Raw genomic sequence first — 16,431 nt, forward strand, 5'->3', positions numbered from 1 at the left:
ACCCGTGCGCGCAGGTGACCGCCCCGGGATTCCCCCCGCCCGCCGCGGGTGTCGCAGCCGCGCCCGTGCTCAGCCGCGCCCCGCGGGGCGGGCGGCGCAGGCAACGCGCAGGGAGCGCGCAGGGAGCGCGCAGGGCGCGGGCAGCGCTCCGGCCCCGCGCCCGGCCCCGCGGGCCGCCCCGCGCCGCCGATGCTGTCGGTGCCGGTGCCGGTGGCGGGCGCGGGGGCGGCGCGGGGCGCGGGCTCCCAGCCCCGCCGGCGCACCATGTGCAGCGGCGTCGGCTGCTTCTGGGCGCTGCTCTCCGCCGGCCTCCTGGCCGCCTGCGCCGCCGCCTTCCTCTCCCCGGCCTGGCTGCTGCCGCCCGGCCGAGCCGCCGCCGGCTTCGGGCTGCTCTGGCGCTGCGCCGGCCCCCCCCGGGGCTGCCACGGCTCCGCCGGCCCCGGCGGCTTCGGAGACATCCCCTCTGGTTCCTGGCAGGTGAGCGCCTCCCCGCCGCGGCACCCCACCGTCGCCTCCCCCGGGCTTGCCGGCATCCCCTGTCACCTCCCCGGCATCCTGCCAGCCCTTCCCTGGATCCCCGGCATCTCCCATCACCGACTCGGCATACCCCCCCGCCTGCTTCGAGCTCTCCGGCATCCCCCATCACTTCCCCGGCATCCTCTGTCACCTCCCCGGCATCCCGCCTGCCTTTCCCTCAGCTCTCCGGCATCACCCATCACCTCCCCGGTGTCCCCCCTGTCTGCTTCGAGGTTCCTGGCATCCCCAGAATCCCCCCCCTGCCTGGTTCAGGTTCCCCTGCATTCCCCATCGCCTCCTCTGCATCCTCCCTTGCCTGCTTTGGGCTCCCCAGCGTCACCCCATCACCTCCTGGCATCCCCCCAGACCTGCTCCAGGCTCTCCAGTATCTCTTGGTCCTCCTTACATTCCTGAGGACCCCCTGTCATCACTTCAGCATCCCTGTCCTGCTCTGAGCATCCTGGGCATCCCCTGCATCCCCCGTGCTGCCCTCGAGTATCATCTACATCTTCCTGTGCTGCTCTCCAGCATCCCTTCCATCCCCTGTATCCCCCCCTGTCCTGCCTCGGAGCATCCCCTCAGCACCCCTTGGGTATCCCGCGGTCCCTGTGGGGTCACATCCCACTCTGGGATGCCCGGCTGTGCTCGGGGTGCTGCATGGAAGCCTCGTGCTGGTGTGGGGGTCAGTGCAGCCCGAGCGTGGCCGTGGGTCTGACCCGGCCACCCTGCCCTGCCGGGAGCTGGGGGAGAAGCTGGAGGGGCTTTGGTGCTTCCCAGTAGGGTACTGAGCGTCACTTGCCGTCCGAGTTTGCTGAGCAGGAGGGAACAGAGCAGGGAGGTGGCTGAAACCGCTGCCCCTGGGACACGTGGATCCAGAAATCGAGCCTGGACGGGGGTGATTGTAGTTGCCCCCTGCCTGGTCCCCCGAGGTGATGCCCTTACCAGATTTTGGGAGGAAGGAGGCCAAGGCCTCCCCACTTGCCCCACGGGGCCTGGGGTTGCTGTGGCGTCCCAGGGTGACAAAGAGCTGCCCGTCACACCGGGACCACACAAAGCTGGGTCCCAGTATCCCGCCCCCTGCTTGCCCCTGCCCTTTCTTCCTCCTCTCCCTTCATTCTTAGCTTCTTACCCCGAGGTTGTGGGTGTGATTTCACTGCTGCTGCTTGGGCTTGCTCCGGGTCACAACACAGGGCAGCATCCCCGAGAGGTCGCGGCTGTGCCCGGCACAAAGGGTGTCAGCAGCTGGGTTGCTCAGCCTGCCCTGGAGCTGCGCTCTTATCTCTCCCAGGAAAGCAGCTCTGCCTGTGATTGCTTAAATCCCATCCCGGTCCCTCAAATTGGCATTAAAGACAAATATTGTGAATTGCAAAGACAAGAACCAGCTGTATAAACTCCTTCCTATTTATATAAAAAGGTGCAAAAATGCTCTTGTTTCCACGAGCTGGCCTTTGTTCAGATGTTTTTGCAAATGTGATGCAGATAAGCACTCCCAAGTAATAACAAACTTTAAAGATAACGAAGCTCAGCAGTGACTCATTTGAACGAGCTTCAGCCTCTGAAAACACTGACATCCAGAATACAAAATAATGCAAAGCTTGGGCTGTGGAAAGATGAATATCACAGTATAGAGTGCAGTTTACAGGGGGTTTTGGTGACACGTCCATGTCACCTTTATCAATACCGCCCAGATAATTAATGAAGAACAAACAGTGCTTTCAGAGGAAAGTGCTCCCCTACCAGCTTTCTGCCATGATGACGGTGGGAATACCTGTTGTGATGGTTATTTGATGGGGTGGAATATAATAAAACATCCCTGACAGCTTTGCTGAGGCAGGTGACAGCTTTGGCTTTCTTGCATGAGCAGCCTCCGAGCCCACACGCCTCGGTGCTCAGGACGGGGGGGGGGGAGCCGAGTGCTGGGAACTCTGTCCAGGAGTTCAAGCAGGAGATTCTCCTTTTTGGAGACATGGGGAGATTGTGGCTCTTTTTTTTTTTTTTTTTTCTTTGCTTGCAGAACTGTAGCATTCCTTTCCAATCTTTAGAGCAATCTGGTGGGCAGCTCCTTTTTTTAAACCAAAAAGCCACGAGCCAAACACTGACAGGAATCTGGGAGCTTCTGAAAACAGCCCCCAGCGTTTGCCGAAGTGGCAGAGGCTGGTGAGGAGGGTGTGAGCTGTGGCTGTGGCTGGGAAAGGGAGAAAAAGGTGGCACAGAGTCAAGAGCTCTTTTAGAGTGAAGCTGGTGGCACATCTGGAGGGATGTTGAGAGCACACCTGGGGAGGATGCTGAAGGCACAGCTGGGGAGGATGCCCACCTGCAGCACACGGGGTGGGCACAGCCCTCAGCTGGGTTGTCCCTCCCTGGGGAACGTGGTTCTTTTTGTTTCCTGAAACGTGCACGTTTGCAGCGTTTCCCTGCTAAAACGTGCTGATTTGTTGGAGGGGTGGGGGAGCCGTTCAGTCCTGCAAATGATCGTTAATGCCGTTTGTGTGTGTGCACTTGGGGGATTATGTTAATCATGCTACAAATGATGCTTTGAATCATGTCTGGAGGTTAATTAACATGCCTTTCTTCTCTTAAGAGGGCCTTCATGTCTGCTTAGAGTTGCTGGCTTTTTTTCTGCTTCCTTTCATAATTACTTTGCAGCTCTCTAATATCAGGGGTACCTTTAATTTAACCCTGTCAGTGCTCAGGCTGCTGAGGCTTTGCACCGTGCTCAGCATCATGATGGTTATTTGATGGGTTAGAATATAATAAAGTATTCCTGATGGCTGGAGATGTTGAGGACAGGCTGAGACCATGCAGGAGATGATGGGAAGTGGAGAGGGTCTGGCAGGAGAAGGGATGGTGATATTGCCCAGCCGATTTATGAGTGAGGCCCTTACACAGACAATTAATGGAAAGGAGGATCCATTGTGGGAAGTCTTGGAACTGTGAGGGCTGGAGAGGGGAGATGGGATTGCTTTGGGAGGCCAAGTGGTAGAGGTGGGAGAAACAGGTGAACTTTCGAGCCCTGAGCTGTTTCACTGCATCTCAGTACTCTTCTTTTTCCTGGTGCCAGATCGCTGTGTGCCTGTGTGTACATGCAAAGCAGAGCTTCATCCTGAGCTAATTTATCTCCTCCTTCAGTGGGAGCATTTGGCTCATGGGTTCCTGTCTCAGTGCTGCACTTCGGAAGCTCGTGCTGCCACATTTCAAATTTCTATTTTTATTTTTCCAGATAGTCTCCAATTATTTCCAGGCTTTGCCAAGCATGTAATCTAAAATAACAAAGAAGCTGATCAGCCCATGATAGTCAGGGTTAAACCACATGGACCACTTGCCTATAGAGCCAGTGATGCCATGCTGGAGCAGAGCCCAAAACAACCTGCTCAGGACAGGGGGGAAGGCTTTGTACGACCCCAGGAATTCCTCAAGCGGGTCTTTCCTGGTTTTTCAAGCAGGACTTGAAAAGATTCAGCAAAGCTTAGTGAAAATGTAAAGTAAACCTGCTTACCCTTTCATTGGGAAATGCTGAAGGGTTTCACAAACCTGCAGTGCCGGTTTCTCGCCGTGTCAGTCCAGCTCTGGGTCCCCGATGTCACCTGAGGTTTGCTGGCTGGGGTCGGGTTTGCAGAGTAGTTGCACAGCAGCCCTGAGCCCAGTGAATGAGGAGATTGCTCATGAGGATGGGAAGATATTTAGAAAATCTGTCACTCCTCTTCCAGCACAGGCTCTGGCACAAGGCAGGGATGAGCGTTTTGGGAGTGCTTGGCTTGCAGTGTGACCCAAGCAGGGAGCTCTGTGTGTGCTGGCTCTTGGGCAGGGTCTGCTCGACCTCCAGAGTCGTGTATCAAGCCAACTTGTTAATTTAGGATTGTCAGGAAATCACCTTTTATCTCCTCAACCCAAGGACTTCCCAAGAGAGCAGATCCTTCCTGGCTCACTCTGCCAGTCCATTTGATTTTTAATTGCTCTTACACGGCGTTGGCAAGAGTTGTTAAGTACTAAGTGTTAGGAACTCTTGAATCACCGTCTTTCCCTTCATGCACATTTACCTCACAGTAGACTTTATCTCCTTTCATCAACCACCCAGAGTTTTTTGACCTACATTTACAGGACAGAGAACACCCAGTGTTGGGGAAACCTGTAACTCCTGGGCTGTGGCCCCACATTCCAGTCACAAACCATCATCAGGGCTCACTGACCAGTGACCTGCTCACCACTAAGCTGGGCTGAAAGGGGTGCTGAGACAAGGACCAGCTTATGGGTGGGCCATGGGAGGTCAAGTTGGTGGAAAATGCAGACAGGCTGCTCTCAGGGTTAATTCTCTCAGCTGCTCTCAAAGGGAGGTGGAAGCTGCTTTATTTAAAAGCAGGGAGAGGTGGGAGCCAGCACTGGGGCTGCTGCTTGGGCTGCAGGGGCTGGGCAGGGACTGGGGCTCAGCTGAGGGGTGGCCACTCATGACAGTGAGGGGCAGTTCACACACAAGGTCACCTGCCCACACACCTGCTTGGCAAAGAGCAAATCCTGAACCTCGGGAAGGGCATTGTCCCAGGGCATCAGAGACATTTTGGGGTGAACGTGGCATTTCCCCTTTGCAGGGCCCAGAGCAGAGCCTGGCACAGGGCGGCAGGGACACGGCAGGGACACTTTGGCAGTGGGACATTCCCTCCATCCTCTCGAGGCTGCAAGTCCCACTCCTCCCTTCAGGTTCCTCTCCACTGGCTCTGTGAGGAAAAGCCAGATGGGAGAGTGCTGTGACCTGCGGGGCATTCCCTGGCCAAGGCGATGAGCCCAGCTTTGCTGCCAGCGCCAGGAAAGGGCTTATCCCAAGGAAGGATAATAACAGAGCTTGGGTAAGAAGGGCTGATCTGGTACCCAGCCACAGAGCACTGCTTGCTGCCTAATTAAAATTTCATTAAGTTGGTTCGCATCCCTTGATGGAGGTCACAGGCACACCATTGATGTGCTAATGTCTTACTTTTTCCCTTTTTTCTCTCTTTCACCACTATCCATCATCCCCTTAGATAAAGCAGTGCCATTAGGAACTGCTTTCCAGCATCCCCAGATGCAATGGCACCGAAAGAGAGACGGCCGTAATTCATCAGACATATTATCTGTCTCTAATTTTCTCTCTAATTAAAAAAATGCATTTTTTTTTCCCCTCCCCTTGAATCAGTTTGGGCATTAACCCCTCTGGTACTTTGATGAATACCCTGATATTAGCTGGAAAGTGGGAAATTTACCTGGAAGGCCAGAACTGGCCAAGCTGTGTCTTGGTGCAGGTGGTGCTGAACTTTGTGCACAAGCAGCCAAATCTGGGCTGGGAAGAGGAACCCTCTGTGCATGCTGTGGTGTGGGCAGGTCCCCATCGACCACATCCTGCATTTGAAGAGGAAGAAATGAGGGCTGGAGCCTTGTTAGCTCCTCTCCTTCTCCCTGTGCTCCAGCCCCAAAACATCCCATCTCAGGGGACTGGGACATCAGCCACCTCCCCAGCAGCATCACCCCTGGGGCTCTGCGTTACCACCAGGCTGCTCTGGGGAGGTTGGACCCACTCCCACCGTCCATGGGAGCCAGGATGAAGGAGGGGGAAGATCAAATAGGAAGGAGAGAGCTCTGGGATGGCGCTGAAAGGAAGGTAATTGCCGGGGAGGAGAAGACGGGGACGTGTGGGATCCTCTTCCTGGCCGTCGCTTTAATGCCGACCAGATGGCGGATGTTTGTTTCTGTGACTCGTGTGGGGGAAATATGAACAAGCTGCGAGGCTCCATCCACCCACCCTGCCCAGGCAGCGTCTCCCACCCAGGCAGGAGCCTCTGTGCTGTGCCCAGGTGGATATTCCCTGGTTTTACCAAGATCCCTGGCACCCCTGTCCCAGGAGAAGGCACCTGGGTCTCTGCCAGCACTGCTGCAAAAACCCAACCCCCTGGTCACCTCTCAGCACCTCCACCCACCACTGATTTGTATTTTAACAACCTTAGTGTCCGTTTGGTTGCTGCCTCTCCAGGTACAGCACTACCCAGTGTAACCCTAAAACATATTCCTATAATGAATATTTAATCATCACACGGAGCTCTGATGGGAAGGGACAGCCTGTAAAAACGAAAATGGTTAGATTAATTTCCCCCCCTCTTCTCTTACAATTGAATTTACCCTTTTCTTCCAGCTCATTTGGGGTTTCTCAAACGTTTTCTGCCTCAACAGACATCCCTAGAAAGCCAGGCACGCTGTGACCCTCACTTTATTTTTCTCACTTAGCCTGTGGCTTTATTTCCTAGTTATTTAGGGTATTTATTTTCTGCCCCCATTTCCAAAGGTGCTTAAGCATCTGAGCAGGGCTGAAACACCCAAGGAATCTGTAATGCTTCCCTCACCTACAGCTCTGGGTACTACAGGACCCATCCAGCATGGCAGCTGCTGGGGATGGTCAAGTTCCAATTAATAAATTGCATTAATAAACTAATGTGTGACCCAGTTCACAGGATGGGACAGCAGGAGCTTTGCCAGCTTGTTTTATCTCTGCCAAGCCAAACACCATGCAACATTTCTCAGCACTAACTCACTGGACTGGACAGATTTTTCTCCCTTCACCCTTTCCACTTTAGGCTGGAAAGCCCATGGGTCCTGGTTTCAAAAGATGAGTTAATTTTTAAAAAGTTTTCATTAGGGATATTAAGGAATCCTTCCCAGGACAGTCATTATATGACCTCTTAATTTTGATGTGTGTTTTTTGTTGTTGTTGTTTTGCTTTGTTTTGTTTTGTTTGTTTGTTGTTGTTGTTTGGTTGGGTTTTTTTGTTTGTTTGTTTGTTGGTTGGTTGGTTTTTTTGCTGAATGAAACAGCATCTTCAGCAGATTTATTGCTCAGTGAGTGGCACAGCCACGGCTCATGTCAGACCTGTAACATATTAAAACAACGGGCAGGGGATTGTTGTTAATCGGAATTTATTACGCTACATAAAGGCATATTTACAGTCCCACCAGGGGACGATTAATTTGTTTGGGGATAAACAATTAATCTCCCTGGGAGTGGGAGCAGAAAATCTGACACGGTTTCACGTCAGAGTGGCAGAGACAGGATTGCTCACAGCCCCGGGCTCCCCCCGGGGGTCTCCCTGGCACCCTCGAGGGTCTGCAGTGCCCAGGGATGGGCAGCTCCCCCCGTGCTGCTCCTCCCTGGCAGGATTTGCACTGGCAGCTGTGCTCTGTGCTGAGAGGGATGGGCTTTTCCCTGCCCCCCAGCCAACTTCCGTGCATCCCGTTTTCCCCCCCACCCCAGTCTATTTTTGGGTTGCAGCCTTTGCATCCTGTTTCCTGCATCCTCTCCTTCCCTCTGGAGATGCAACAGGCACAAACAGGGGAGAGAGAGAGGGAGGGGCTGCTCAGTGGGAAGGAGAGGCTTTCAGCTGCTGCTGGTTTGTACCTTTGCTCCATGGATTTCTTCAGACTTAAGCCTTATTATTGTCCTCCAGAAGCAGCTCTTTGATCTGCAGGACAGGGCAGGGGCACTTGGAATAGTTCCCAGCTGAAGCCCTGGAAAGATTATGACAAAAGCAAAATTTCTGGTTTCCAAGAGCATATCCAGTGTTTTGGCAGGTCACAGCAGCACACACCTTGTGTTCAGGCAGCTCTGGCTGTGCTGTCCCAGCATAACGTGGGAACCAGACCAAGCCTGTCAGTGTGCAGCAGGGTCTCTTTGCCATCTGCCCTGTGCTGTGCCTTTTCCCTCGTCACCTATTCTGGGGCAGCTGTTCCCCTGCCAGCCCTTGTGCCCTCCATAAACCTGCTCAGTGGCATTGCCCCTTCTTCCCCCCCAGAGCTGCCCCGTGGCCATTTGGTGTTCCAGCATTGCTGGTCCACATGGCAGAAACCAACCCTCACCATTTACCTGCACCTCCTGCCCACATGAATTTCCTCACATTTATTCACAACTAGACCTTTGTCCCCTTTGCCAATGCCTGTTTTTTATTTGATGGTTCTTTGGCCACCACTGGGCACATCAGGGTGCTGTGACCCTGGGACTCCACAGCCTTGTTTCCAAACCCTCGTGGCAGGTCCCAAACCAGACCCAGCACTTCTACAAGTGTAACACTCACCTGCACCCATCCTGTCTGTACCTTTTATCTTGTCACTTTGTCCTGAAAAACCTCTTCACACCTCTCCGTGGGGATTAGCAGCCTGAGCAGCTCATAAGTTGTTTTCAGCAGGAGCTGTGAGTTTTTAGGGGATTTGTGCTACCACAATTAAGGAAAACCTAGATCATTAAAAATAATATGCTTCACACGAGAGAGGAACCAGCCTGCTTCACAAGACCCCCTTTCTGCTGAAAAATTCATCGCTCTGAATTATTAATGGTCCCCGCAAAGGAGGATGGTTTTGCTGGGCGGAAGGTGAAATGCAGATGCCAGGCAGAGGAATCCTTTTTTTTATTAGGAATCCTGATTTCCTCACCACGCTGCTGCCTTGGGAGCAGGGCTGGGGCTGCTCTCCCCACAGGGCCCTGTGTGACGAGGTCACCCATCCCACCCCACCCCAAACCCTGTGGATCCCTCCTGGGGTACAGATCCAGTGTCCCAACTTGGCATCATCTGCCCTGAAACAGCACTTGTGTGTTCAGGTCTCAGTGACTTGGAAGGCACAGAGAGGAGCAGATATCCCTGCTGGAACAGCCTCTCCATTTCTCTGGGTAGCTGTTTGCACTGCTGTGCCTTTTGCGTTGCATGTCAGGAATTAATTTATTGCTGGGACAGCATTTGCATCGCTTGTGCAGTGCATAAATAGGCTATAAATAAGATGCTGATTTCTAATCACTGCACAGCACTCACACCAGGGTGACAGGACGGTGGTCATGCTCCCCTGGTCTGTCCCTCACCAGAACCAGAGTCCCCTTTTGCAGGCAGTGGCTGTGCCACCCAGCACCATCCAGTCCAGCTGCTAAAAACCAGCTCAGCAGTGAATAACACAGGTAGATGAGGGCAGTGCCAGACCTGTGGGGCAGCACCACTAGTGGGAGGAGTTTTTCTAACTGTTTGGAGCCCCCATAGCCAGGGGTAAATCCAGTTCCTCTTCCCCTGCTCAGCCTGCCTGTGGTTCCTGCAGGATAACTTACATTTTGCAGATTATTTCACCTGCAATGGGAGCAGAAACAGCAACGATGAAGCAATTGGGCACCTGTACCCAAGGGTGAGGTGTTTTGCCATTAATCAGTGCTTTTCCCAGTTTTTAGGCTGCTGGAGGTGAGCTGGGCAGGGGGTTGGAGCAGCCTGCTGTATTGCCAAGGAACCTGTGCAGCAGAGTGGGATCCCCACCATGGAGCATCAGTGGCAAAATCCCCCCGCACCGCCAGGCCTGCTGGGGTGGGCACTGACACGAGATACATTTCACTCTCAGCAGAGGCACCAACACACATCACATACATGTGTGTAATAGTGACACAGCCCCTCGTGCATGTAACACACTTGCTATTACCACTATAGCCCAAATACTGATAACCCCCGGGACCAGCTGATGGGCGCACCGTGGGCTCAGACGCGACGGCGAATTTAAGCGGCACGAGGTGGAAGGGGGAAGGTGGGAGAAGCCACCCGTGAGAGGGGGGGGGTTGTGGGGGGGAGATGTGATGGGGACAGAGGTGGGGGTGACTGGCTGACAGTCCCTGTGTCCTTGCAGACGAGCGCCGTGCTGTGTGCGGGTGGCTGTGCCCTGCTGGCCCTCAGCGCCCTGCTGGCCATCGTGGCTGTCCTGCTGCCCGGCGGAGCCTGCGAGCGCCGGCTCTGCACCCTGGCTGGATACATGCAGACAGCAGCAGGCAAGTGACGGGGCCTTGGCTCTGTGGGGCGGGAAGGTGGGGTGTCTGTTCACGGAATGTGGGATCTCAGCAGCAAGAGCTGCTTGGAAACCCCAACCAGCACCGGGAGAAAAGCGAGTGGCTCTTCACTTCAGGGATTGCCTCCTGCATCCACCCCTGTAAAATCTATTAATGTCACCTCCCACCACATGCACAGGTCTGGGGCAGGTCCTGCTCACTGCTCCTGGCTCAGGATCTTGTGCAGGACAAGGGGCTGTGGTGAGTGGTAGAGGCCAAGCTGGCTGCTGGCAGGGTGCTGCTGCACCTCCTGGGGTCCAGTAGATGTCCCCTGTGAAGTTTGCAGTTCCGTGTGGGCCATTTTGTTAATGGAGGGATCTTCCTCTCTGAGCTTTCCACCTGAGACAGGTGGTTGTCCAACCTGTCCTGTATTTCCCCAACCTCCCCACCTCCTCCTCTTGATGCTGCACCCACTTACAGTTGCATTGAGTTGCCTGTAGCTGTGCCTCAGAGGAGTGCTAGTGCAGCTGGGGAAGGTCTGTCCTTCCTGCTGCCCTCCCTGTGGAGGGACAAACTCCACCCAAAACTGGTTCTCCACATCTCTGTGAGCTGAAGTGTCGGACCAAACCACCCCAACTGGACATGAGCCACGACAGGAGATTAAACTACCCGTTCATGTCTGTGCCCAAGAATAAACTCCTTTCCTTGGAGAAATCCTCAGGGTCAGCCAGGCTTTGTTATCTGCCTGGCAGCATTCAAGGAGCTTTGGGGGGAAATCCTGTTACACGCTCTCCTCACCAGGGCTCATCCCACGGGAGCTGATTTGGGACAGATGGAGGAGCCGTGGCTGCTCCAGCTCAGCCAGCCTGTGGGTCCATAGAGGCAGCTGCTTGTGCCTATCCCCATCTCCCAATTTGGGGATTCCCATCACCCCTCTGTGCTGGCTGGTGGCTGGGTGTTGGACACTGATGGAGCCTCATAACAGCAGGTCCCATCCCCATCCCAGGGCTGGGGTGGGTCACTGGGAGGTGGCCCAGGGTGGTCTCCCATGCAGGGGATAATTGGGATGGAAAGGGATAACCCCACATCACCTTTGCCTGGGGTGGGGGTGGGGGGGGGGGCACGTTTCTGCTGCATCTGGCTCTGCAACAAGACAAGCAGATACAGAGCAAGGGATTAGGAAGAGTCCCTGGAAAGGGAAGTAGCTGTGGCAGATAAATACAGATGAGGCGCTCCGAGGGGTGCTGGTAATATTGAACAGGCTGTAAATAAACTGTAGGCTCTAAGCGTTATTGACAAATGAAAATTTACTGGGTACGTTCGAGCAAGCTAATGGGCTGCTTTAAACCCTGCCAGTGCCTTGCTAAGCATTTTGTCATGTGCTTTTTAATTTTGTGCACTGTGGATTAATTCCCATTCAGAGCCAGGCAGCCCTGAGTCAACAGAATTAAATGGTTTAATGTATTTGGATTCAGAAATGCTGCCCCTCCATAATTTCTCTCCCTGGTTTCTACCCCCCTTCCCCAGGAGGAAGCTCTTCAGTGGAAATCAGTGGCAGGTGACAGGGAGAGAAACTCCTCCCCAAAAATCACATTATCTCAGAGAAAACCAGGGATTTTAGGACAGGTGAATTTATATGGGAGAAAAGGAAAGCAGAGCAAGCCCATGAGGTTTGGTAGAGGTCCTACAGGCACCTTCCCTCTGCCTGCCCTGACATTTCCTCCCCCTGCCTCAAAATCCAAATTTTGCTCCCGTTTTCCCATCCCCCAAATCCAACGTGAGGTATTTTGCAGAGCACCAAAGACACACGTTTAAATAAGCTTAATACTATAAAACATTGACTCGGGCAATCTGATGTCCTAATAAAGAGCCAGGTGCATTCAGCCAGGAGCACGAAACAGGCCATAAAGTGCATGAGCAGAGGCACCAGCAGAGCCAGAGTCAGTCCCCACAGGCTCTGCACTGTCTCAGACAGATGCCCTGAGCTGCACTCGCATAAATCCAGGTGCAGAGGCCAAGGATTGATTCCTGAACCGAACAGGAATCAATCCTGAGAGCAGCCCCACAGCAAGGGCAGTCAAGCTCCAGCTTTAACACTTTCCTGCAATTTTTTGAGAGATCCAAGTTGTGCCTTTTCCAGCCCCCGAAGGAAGGAAGATAAAAAGCTCACGCAGATAGAGCAGAGCAGAGCACTAATTGCAGATGCAGACATGCCATCAGGGTTCAGGGCTGGGCTAATTGCCACCATAAGTTGAGCACATGATTCCTGATGCCTGGCATCCACACCACAGAAAATAAACAAACCAGCATCTCCACACAAACGGCAAGAGGAAGAGCCCTAATGAAAGAGTAAAGGAGCAACAGGGAGAGGGGGAAGGAAAAAGAACATTTGCTCAGCTCTCACAAAGTCAAAGCTGCTCCCGAGAGATTAGAGATGGGGCTCACTCCCCATTTGTGGTGCCAGCTCACTGAAAATTAAATTTCTGGGAGGATCCTTCCTCCCAAACCTGCAGAGCAGCCCCTCTAAAGAGGTTGGGGCAGCCAAGCTGGCCCATCTCTGTGTGGGTCAGTGGGCTGCCCCAGTCCCCAACTGCAGCTGATGGAGAAGGCTCCTGGGGCCAAGCCCAGGGAGGGCAAATGGGGGCAGAGCTGAAATCCTGCCAGTCGTTCTTCAGCAAAAGCCTCTTTGCTGGGATTTTAAAAATAGGAGTTAATTCCAGGGAGAAATGTCTCCTGCCGTATGGGGCTGTATGGGAAGGGTAGGGGATGTTCTCCAGGGCTGGCTGTGCCTGTACAACCTCTCTGGTGCCTTCCAGGTGCTGGCCAAGGGCCTGTGGTTCATAGCTGGACATTCCAGCTCATCTTTGCAAAGCTCTTAGACCAGATTTGGAGTGACTGCTCCTTCCAGTGGCTGGAAGGAATATGGGGCCATCTCGGTGTCTCAGGCATTGGCTTCACCCACGGGACCTGTCAGTGATGCCCCGGGGAGCCCCAGGGCTCTGCTCTGAGCTGTCACAGCCCACACAGCCCCAGCAGCGTCGTTGGGTTAGAGGAGTGTCCTGAAGGCTGGGGCTGCTGGGAGCCAGAGCAGCCTCTGCTGGATTTCCAGCATGGATTGTGTCTGCTCCCTGCCCCAGGAGCATCTGCACTCCCATGGGAATGGCCTTTCCAAGGGAGTGAGGCTCGCTACTGTGACAACTGAGACTGTAACTGAGGCTGAGTAAACCCCACCAAACAGCAAATCTGGGCAGCTTTCTGCTTTTGGGGCTGGTGGGACTAAGGGAAGGATTATGGGTCTTCTGTAGGATTAAGCTGCTGGTGACTGTTCTAGCACTGGAGTCGATTCCATCTGCTGCTTAGGAAAGGCAGGACTAGCAGCCTCCCTCCACAGCTCCTTTTGTTACCCTAAAAACCTCAATAAACACAAAGGATTGTGTTGCTTTTTCAAAGCTTTTCACCACACACTTTTCAGGCAAAGGGCTCTTGCTTTGCTGGCCAGGGGTGGCTGATCCAACACCTCGGCTGCCCCATGGCTGCTGATCCATTCCCTGGGCTCCAAGGAGTGCCTGGGAAGTGGCCTGACAGGGGAAGGCTGCAGAGCTTTGCACCTTGTTGAGGGCACAGGCACAGTCAAGCGTGAGGAGGCCTTTGGGGAGAGTTTTGCTTTCACCCCACACTGCTCTCTGTCTGATCCTACCACCATCAATTTGCTGCTCATGACAAACCCAGCGCTGGGGGCAAATGATCCTGACCTGCCTGTGCCTTTCTAGGGCTCTTTTGGTTTCAAAGAGCAATTCCCCAGCATCGCTAGGACAGAATCAGAACAGTCACAAAACTCCAGCAAGACAGGCAGAAAGCCCCAGTTATGCAATTCCCTCATTTAGCCACGCCGTAATCCCAAATTTCATGGTAGTCCCAAGAGCTTCTTCCTGCAAAATTTGATTGCATTCTGCAGCCAAGACCTCTCTTGCTGGCAGCAACATGATGGCTCTGCAGAGGTGGCCTCAGTTTTCGGTCAGTTAAGCAGCAAAGCAAAATGCAGGAGACTTTGTGATTTTTGAAGTAGCCTGTGATTGCTTCAGGCACTGATCACCCAGCAAGAACACATAAAGAGGGAGAAATGTCCATTTTCAGATCAGTGTGAACCTTTTAAATGTACCAAGTCCTTGGGAGGACAAGCAACCTAGATGAAAGTGGCTCGTGCCATTCCTAAGGCAGAGCTGCAGGGTGGGAGGTTTGCCCCAGCCTTGGGATGCAGGTACATGCTGAGGGCACAGCCATGGCAGATCCCTGGCCAGGACACTGTCCCAGTGGCTGTGCCACTGTCATTTAGGAAGGCAGAGCGGTCCTCCCCCCTCCCTGTGCCTTCCATCCTGCCCTGCATGTCAGCCCAGTGTTGGGATCGATGGTGCCCTGTTCTTCCCAGCGTGTGCAGGCTCTGAATGGCAAACAGCACCGTCATCCACATCCACATTGATCCCTCAGACTCCTATCGATCAGCCTGCTGACATACAGGTAATGTGTAATTAGTAACTTGGATAAAAACACCACCAGGAGGGTGCACAACCAAGCTGCCTGGACACTCTGACCTTTGCTGGTGTAGCCACAGAGCGGCAAATAGAGAGGTCGTGGCTGCCTGGTAATTACTGACCTGCCTTAAGGAGCCTGTGAAACCCTTCCCTTCCCTGCAGCCATCACTCCCATGCAGTTGGATCCCTCCCCAAGAAATCATCGTTGAAATAACAAGCAGGGGAAGGCACTTCAGGGGAAGTCCTCCAGTGGCACTGAAGGACCTGTGGCACCAGCAGCTCTCGGGGGTGCTGGAAAGCCATGTCCAAGGCTCCTGCAGGGGCCACAGGGCAGTGGGGACGTGCCCAGAGCTCCTGGATGCAGCAGTGCCACAGCACGGCCCCCACAGCGCGGGCAGGGGACAGTTTGGGGTTGGGAGGCCAGCACTACAACCGACACTGAAAACATTCAGGGATGGCTGAGGAGAGGAGGGTGGGAGCTGTTCCCAGGCTGTGCAGCCTTTCCCACCCCCTCCCACCCAGCCCAGACCAGGGACCGACCCACAGCCGGTTTCCTGATGGACGTGTTTGCGGCCGCGGCGGCCCCGGAGCCCCATCCTGTTGAAGCTGAGGGTTGTTTGTCACGAGACATCCCTGGGATTGGGAAGAGGAACTTGGCAGCGGAGTCAGGGGGGGAAGCAGAGCCCTGTTGTCCAGGCACTGATTTGATTTAAAGTCCCCCAGAGCTTCCCCCAGCCCTGTTCAAAAATAGCGTCGTGGTTTTGATCGCAGGGCCCGCGCGGTCCCTCTTCTTGTGGCAGTCTTGAAAAACACGCTCAGTCCTGAGGCAGTGATGTTGCTGGATGTGTTCAATCATCAGAGCAGCATTAAAAAAATGTTCCATAAAGCTGTTTTCCAGCCATTTAGGTGGGCTCCCTCCAAACTGCAAGATTTGTCTAAGCAAGAGAAGAAGGGCCAAAAATAAGCCAAGCCCAGCCTCGGTGCAAGGTGCTTGGGCATGAAAGTAAACCACAGCAGCATAAAACCTGAGCCTGGAGATGAACTCAGCTCCTGAGCTGCAAGGGCAGCTCTTCTGGTTTCCTCTTGTCTTTCCCTGGAGAGAGCAATGCTCCCATCACAGCTGGGAGTAACTGCACGATCCTCCTCCATGCTCAGGTCCTCACCACCATCCTCACCCTCTCCTCTCCTCATTTCACATCTTGTCCTTGAAGCAGAGGCAGTGACTCACACCCTCAGGAACCCTGGTTCCTTCCCTGGTGCAAGGCTTTCCTCCCTGCTTTCTTTAATTACATTAGCAGAGTCAAAAAACTGCCTCTGGCACGTTATTATTCAGTCAGTGAGCTCTCACTAATTCCTGACACAATTAATAAATATCTGAGGGTAGGAGCTGCTGCCAGGGCGCTGGAGAGGGGCTCAGTCACAGCCCAGCCCGAGAGCTGCTTCACTCCAGCACCACGATTGCTTAAACCTGACTTCCCTGAGCTCTCATTTTTTTCACTTTCACTGATACAATTCCTCTTCTGCCGCATTTTTTGCCAATTTCCTCCAGAATTCAACTCAGTAAAAGTCATGACCATCCTGGGCCTTGGGCCAGTGT

General features: G+C 53.9%; 1 protein-coding gene across 1 annotated transcript in view; it reads left to right on the forward strand.

Annotated features, from left to right (window-relative positions):
* Window positions 1–160: 160 nt before the first annotated feature.
* The window catches only part of LOC114061226 (transmembrane protein 211-like), a 55,653-nt gene continuing 39,382 nt past the window's right edge, over window positions 161–16,431 (forward strand). Inside the window, exons 1-2 of the mRNA XM_027891465.1 lie at window positions 161–477; window positions 10,170–10,308. Of these exons, the coding sequence (XP_027747266.1) occupies window positions 190–477; window positions 10,170–10,308 (427 nt within the window). The 5' untranslated portion in view covers window positions 161–189. The remainder of the gene's footprint in view (window positions 478–10,169; window positions 10,309–16,431) is intronic.

The sequence above is a fragment of the Empidonax traillii genome, unplaced genomic scaffold (assembly GCF_003031625.1).
Source record: "Empidonax traillii isolate 1590-97213 ecotype Southwest subspecies unplaced genomic scaffold, ASM303162v1 scaffold322:size1131127, whole genome shotgun sequence".
NCBI classification, from domain to species: Eukaryota; Metazoa; Chordata; class Aves; order Passeriformes; family Tyrannidae; genus Empidonax; species Empidonax traillii.